The sequence below is a fragment of the Nicotiana attenuata genome, chromosome 6 (genome assembly GCF_001879085.1).
Source record: "Nicotiana attenuata strain UT chromosome 6, NIATTr2, whole genome shotgun sequence".
Classification (NCBI taxonomy): Eukaryota; Viridiplantae; Streptophyta; class Magnoliopsida; order Solanales; family Solanaceae; genus Nicotiana; species Nicotiana attenuata.
The window spans coordinates 20138377-20144697 of record NC_031994.1 but is presented as its reverse complement, the minus strand read 5'-3'; the positions used below and the strand labels follow the sequence as shown (position 1 = coordinate 20144697).

Here is a 6321-nt window from a genome sequence, read left to right as displayed (position 1 = left end):
AATTTTGATCAATTCAATTAATTCAATATTCGATCTTAATATTTAAAAGTTTCAATAATTCGGTTCAATTTTCAATTTTTCTAAATGAAATACTATTGAACAAAAAAATTGAATATCTACTTATAAAATAATTTGATTATTTATTTTTATTATTTAAATTATATTATCTCAGAGACTTATTCTTAAACCTAAACTTAATAAAATCGATCAAAATCTACTGGTGTATGTCTTACCTCAAATTCTCATTGGTGAAGAACTTAACTTACTTTTTTTTTTTAAATTTAAAAAAAATCAAAAAATCATTGCATTGGAGATCGACCAACACCTATATGTATATCAATTAGACTTGTAATGGCACATATTTGTGTTGAAACTTCTTGAACAATTAATTAAATTAAAAAGGGTATATCAAAGGAATTTTCATGACCCCACAGAAAGGCAAAATATATGGTGATTAGCAAACAAAGTCTGTCACATTTTGAGGTTAAAAGACCTTCTTATCTTCGTCCTAATCAACCTTTTTTGTTGTTTGCCCAAATGTTGTCTCATGTCCATTGGATATTTGGGCAGCCACTGAAATGCAAATATATATTTGTTAGTAGCAAAAAAGCTTGACACATTTTAGATGAGAGGCTTATCTTTTTCTTAATCAAAACTTTTCTTTATTAGTTGTCTTAGGTTTATTTAGAGGTGGACCCCATTTGCCCTCTTTTCAACCCATCACGTGTCGGGCTAACCTCATATTATGAAATCATGCGTGTCGATTGATTAAAGGCCTAATTTTCAGTTCTCCACCACTTAATACGTCATTGAAAGCCACTAATCACCTCATTTTTCTTCACTAATATCCAGGACTACGTTTTTCTTTTAAATGACAAATATACCCTTCACCCTGACATGGAATCCAGCCATAGCTTGAGAATACTTCACATCACAACTTGTAACAATACCCCATTGGTTGTTCACATTATCAGATTACTTACAACATAAAAATAAATATAAAATACTTTAGGGTTTAAATTCCGTATATTGTCATGTAAAAGTTACTTACAGTAAGATCACAAAAAAGTAAACTACATAACTTTCGTTACTAACGTGGATTTGTGAGCTAGAAAAAATAAAATAATACTCTTAATGGGCGTTTGGACATAAGAATTACTATAAAATTCCAAAAAAAAGGTGTATTTTTTTTTTCAAGTGAAAATGGTATTTGAAATTTAGAGTTGTGTTTGGACATGAATATAATTTTGGGTTGTTTTTGAAGTTTTGTGAATGATTTGAGTGAAAATTTTGATAAACAGCTTTTTGGAGTGTTTCAAATTTTAGAAAATTTCCAAAATGCATCTTCAAGTGAAAATAAAAATTTTATGAACAAACGCTGATTTCGGAAAAAAGTAAATATTTTTTTATGTCCAAACGGGCTCTTAGTAGTTATTATTTATTTTGTCAGTATACATAACACAAATCATTATAGTAAATTTGGGTTCATAATATGTAAAAGAGGATAAGTTAGAAATTTTATTGGTTAATGTAATTAGTAGTGTAAAAAAAATTGATTTTCTGTGTAAAACTTAAATCCGTCCTCGTATATGTACCATATAAAAGGAGGAGGAGAGAGGGTATAGAGCTAACTCTGAATTAAGCTAACAAATATCCAGCCGTATACCATATAAAAGAAGATGGGGGGAGAGGGGACTAGCCAAATCTTAAATTAAACAATCCAATTTCCAGCTGATTCTCTGTATTTTTGTACCACAAACAAACTACACACCATTTCTCTCTGCTAAATATGAAAGCAGAAATTTTGTACTACCGTTCATCAAGTTTGTACTCTTCTTCTTGTTATTAGGAGTATTATTATTGTAATTCAGCAACTGGCTTTGATCAAAATAGAATAAAAGGAAATTGATCTTTTTATTCTAAGTTAATGGAGAGTACAGATTCATCAAGCGGCTCTCATCAGCAGCCTCAGCTTCCACCTGGCTTCCGTTTTCACCCTACAGATGAAGAACTCGTCGTTCACTACCTCAAGAAGAAAGCTGCTTCTGTTCCTCTTCCCGTTGCTATTATCGCTGAAGTTGATCTTTACAAATTTGATCCCTGGGAACTCCCTGGTATATATTTATTGGTTTATGGAAAATTTTGATATTTGGAGCTTTGATTAATGTTTGAGGTGTTTTTAATTCTGATTGTAGCTAAGGCGACGTTTGGAGAACAAGAATGGTATTTTTTCAGTCCAAGGGATAGGAAGTATCCAAATGGGGCGAGGCCAAACAGAGCGGCAACTTCTGGTTACTGGAAAGCTACCGGAACAGATAAGCCGGTGCTCACCGCCGGTGGAACTCAAAAAGTGGGTGTTAAAAAAGCACTGGTTTTCTATGGAGGTAAACCTCCTAAAGGAGTGAAAACCAATTGGATCATGCATGAATATAGACTTGCTGATAATAAACCAAATAACAAGCCCCCTGGTTGTGACGTTGCCAATAAAAAATCCTTAAGGGTAAGTATCTTTCATTTTTATTTCCAGTCAATTCTGTAGTTTAATTTATAGAACTTCTGCTGAATTACATATGTGGCTATGACTCCACTTGCAAATATTGATGTCAGTATCCGCAAGTTGAAGTTTGGCTATCAACATTTGCAAATAGTACTAAACTTTGGCCATCAATATTTGCAAAAACTGAATTTTAGTACGTACTTGAAAATATTTCTAGGTGAAATATTGAAAAACGTACGTATTCGAAGAATATTTCAAGTGGAATAGTAAAAAATTTACTCACAAAATCTAACGTTTCTTCCAAGTGAAATTCATGTCTAAATACAAATATTTCGAATACTTTTGTTCAACTTAAATTTCAAATTAAATTCTCTTTTTTAGCAGATGAAACCAAAGTATTCCTTTTTGTTATGATCACAAAACTTAAGAGTGAATCCATTGGTAAGGATGTACGTACCTAATAGCCGCCTCACACATGGCCGAATCTAATTAACAAATTAAAAAGTAAAAGCTTAAAGAGAATTGACTTTTTTTGAAAGTAATACTTAGTAGTATTTGATTGGGATTGACTCATGAAAGCTTTATTTTTGTTTTTGGTGTGCAGCTAGATGATTGGGTATTATGTAGGATTTACAAGAAGAACAATACTCAGAGGCCAATAGAACAGGAGAGGGACGATTTAAATGATATAATGGGATCATCAATTCCAGCAACATGCATACCAAATAACTCAATGTCAATATTTGGTCAACCAAAAGCTAATTCCAACTATACTACATTGCTCGAAACTCATGACCAGAATATATATGATCAAGGTATGCAATTTTCTTCAAAGTCGTCGACACAATTTCCAGTTAATGTACTCAGTACAAGCTCAAGTGTCCTCCCTTCAAAACGGTCGCTAAATGGTTTATATTGGAACGAAGAAGCAGCAGCTAATGATAATTCCCAATCTACAAAAAGGTTTTTAGCCGAGAATATTAATAATATGGACGATGGTTTAAGCATGAATGTGAGATCAGATCATGAACAGAATGGCTCTATTGCAAGTCTTTTGAGTCAACTTCCTCAAACTCCGTCACTTCAACAACAACAACAACAACAAATTCTGCAGGGGTCTCTTAGTGATGGAGTTTTTCGACAACCTTATTCGGGGATGAACTGGTATTCTTAATTAGACATCAAAAAAAGTTAGTGTGAATCATATTACTTATACAATATTACATACAGGATCCGCTAACTAATTATTGTCACAGAATTTTCGCAGAATACAAACGAGGGTGTTAATTAGATTAGTGGGATTGCTGGATTATTTGGGTATTGAGTTTTTTTGTTGGTAGCTAAGAAATTTAAAAAAGACAGAAATTTTAGATGATTTACAGTTTACTTTGGGGAGCGATTGAGTCTGTGTAAGCAAAATTAAAAGCTTAGGTGAGGCCATGTATATTTTTGCTTTAACTGTCTGTCTTTATAGTATATAATATACATTAAAAATCCATACACCTCCAAGGTTTGACTGTGAATATATAGCTAGAGATGCATAGAAACAAATCTTGTAATCTTCCTGTAGAGAATTACAACATATATGTATTTGATATTATATTGGGAAAAAAATATATTCTGCACATAATATTCCATATTGTAGTTGTGCTTTGTCTATCACCTCCATATATCATGAGCTTCTCATTGTTCTGCATTTTTTATTTTATTTTTTGCTTTGTTTATTTTTACCTCTAAACTAACTATCAGAACGAAAAGTTTACCCGCGGGTAACAAAATTAATTACTTTTCTTGCAGTAACTTTTTTAAGATTCCCAAAACCCTAAATGGTAAAGCTCGACTGGATTTGTATATCGTTAGTTATAAGCTCAGTGGGAGATAGAGTAATATTTAGTAGAGCTATAATTATGTGATAGACGTAAGGTAGGTTGTTAATATTGATAAAGAATTGGTTTTTCATTTTCCAAAAGCATAGAGTAGTATTAAGCAGTGAAATTTGTTATCTTAGAAGAAAAGAAATCCTGTTAAGGGAAAAGATAAGAATCATTAGTTGTTGTGGAAAGCTGAGTAGTAAATAGTGACATATATATTCTAGAGGGATCATACATACATGATACAACTAGAACATTATTGCATACATGACATGATTATTGATATAATTATTTATGGGTGGAATCAAACAACTAGATAATCTCATTGACTGCGGACCATTATTATATTGGGTACAATTTAAGTACTCTTTTATTAATCAGTTTTGCTTTCTAATGCATACCCTTCACAAAGAATTTACATAAGAGAAAAGAAAAGACTATCCAAAAGAAAAACACATTAATTCCCTTTTCCATTAAATTTGCAAGATTTTCTTTTTTATGGTGATATTAGAGTCAACTTGTACACTAAGTACTTGTCCAACAAGATGTCAAGTGCGTTTATATCTCTATTGAAATTTGAACCTTTATTTTGTAATAAGATTTGTACCCACTTTAATGACTTACACTTGTAGGTCGTCGCGTTCTTCGAACCTTTAACATGATATAAAGATTAAGGAGCTTTGCTTTTTGCATTTAGGAGAAAATTAATTAATTGAGAAAATAAAATTAGAAGCACTCATGGCAATTAGAATAGGAAATTCCATCATAATTTGTCTCGGTATACTATCAGCAATGTATTTTTATCTCTGCAGGAATTTGAACCTTTATTTTCAAAGGTTTTTACCCACATTAGTGACTTACACTGCTAGGCTATCACGCTTTTCGATCGAGCTTTTGACATGATATACAAATTATGGAGATTTGCTTTTGCATTTAATTAGGAGAAAATTAAATTAGAAGCACTCATGGCAATTAGATTAGGAAATTCCACCATATTTTGTCTCGATATACTTGGGACGTCATACTTTTTTCTTGATTATATCTACCTTCATTTTCTTGGATTAGACATGGGCAAAGTATATTCCAATAGCCATAGGTCCTCACATATTGACAACAAGATGCTACCTCACAATTACCTTTCTTTCTTTGCTGACTCTGGACCATCTCGTTATCATCAAAGGGGAATCATTATCTCCAAACCATAATCTTTTCTTTTTCTTTTTTTTAATTATCGTTTAATTAATTGCATTTCCTTTCAAGGGAAACATAACAAAACTACTTTAAAAAGATTTCATTTCACTACTACTTATTTTAGCAACACATAATGCGGAGGATCCAAATGCATGTATTTAGAATCATGGCTACACATCATCTACGAAATCGATAGAGATGCTTATTGCATACAAGTGTGAACATACGTATATTTATTTATCTTTTTACATGACGTAAGTTTAACGAAATACCTAATTTTTATCTTTCTTTTCAACAGCAATTTACTTTCAAGTATTTCCACATTCCAAAAATACGTTGTAGCATACGTATGAATAGGTATTGTCAAGTTACCAAAATAAAATATTATACATCCTTACTTGCTCGATTAAAATAGTCCAGCTACCTCTTTTTCAAAACCATTCATAACAACGACTTAGAGGTTAACAAATCTTATCTCTAGGGTAAAAAATGGAAGTTCATGAACTAAATTTCTTTTATCAGCAAAAACAAAAAAGGAATTTAAAAAATGGTTTTTGAAGCTTATTTGCTGGAAAGGGATGGTCAGTATGAATTTGGGTACCCGTTTGAATTTATGTCTTCAATTAATATGTTGAATTTTTGTTGAGTCACAGTTTAGTAGAGATTAACATAAGAAGATGGCCCACTTGAAATGATAATACAATGTCATCTTTCTCCACCGATTTTTAGTGATTTTGAGTGAATGCACTATCTTGATAGATA

General features: G+C 31.7%; 1 protein-coding gene across 1 annotated transcript; it reads left to right on the top strand.

The window, feature by feature from the left end:
• LOC109226683 (NAC transcription factor 56-like) lies at positions 1652 to 4136 on the top strand. The gene is made up of 3 exons (XM_019391510.1): positions 1652 to 2114; positions 2196 to 2500; positions 3102 to 4136. The coding sequence occupies exons 1-3, from the start codon at positions 1928 to 1930 to the stop codon at positions 3669 to 3671; spliced, it is 1062 nt and encodes a 353-aa protein (XP_019247055.1). The 5' UTR covers positions 1652 to 1927; the 3' UTR covers positions 3672 to 4136.

Coding starts and splice junctions, on each gene's coding strand:
- LOC109226683 (XM_019391510.1), top strand. CDS start 1,928: ATGGAGAGTACAGATTCATCAAGCGGCTCTCATCAGCAGCCTCAGCTT. Junction 2,115..2,195: donor TGATCCCTGGGAACTCCCTG/GTATATATTTAT, acceptor TTCTGATTGTAG/CTAAGGCGACGTTTGGAGAA. Junction 2,501..3,101: donor CCAATAAAAAATCCTTAAGG/GTAAGTATCTTT, acceptor TTTGGTGTGCAG/CTAGATGATTGGGTATTATG.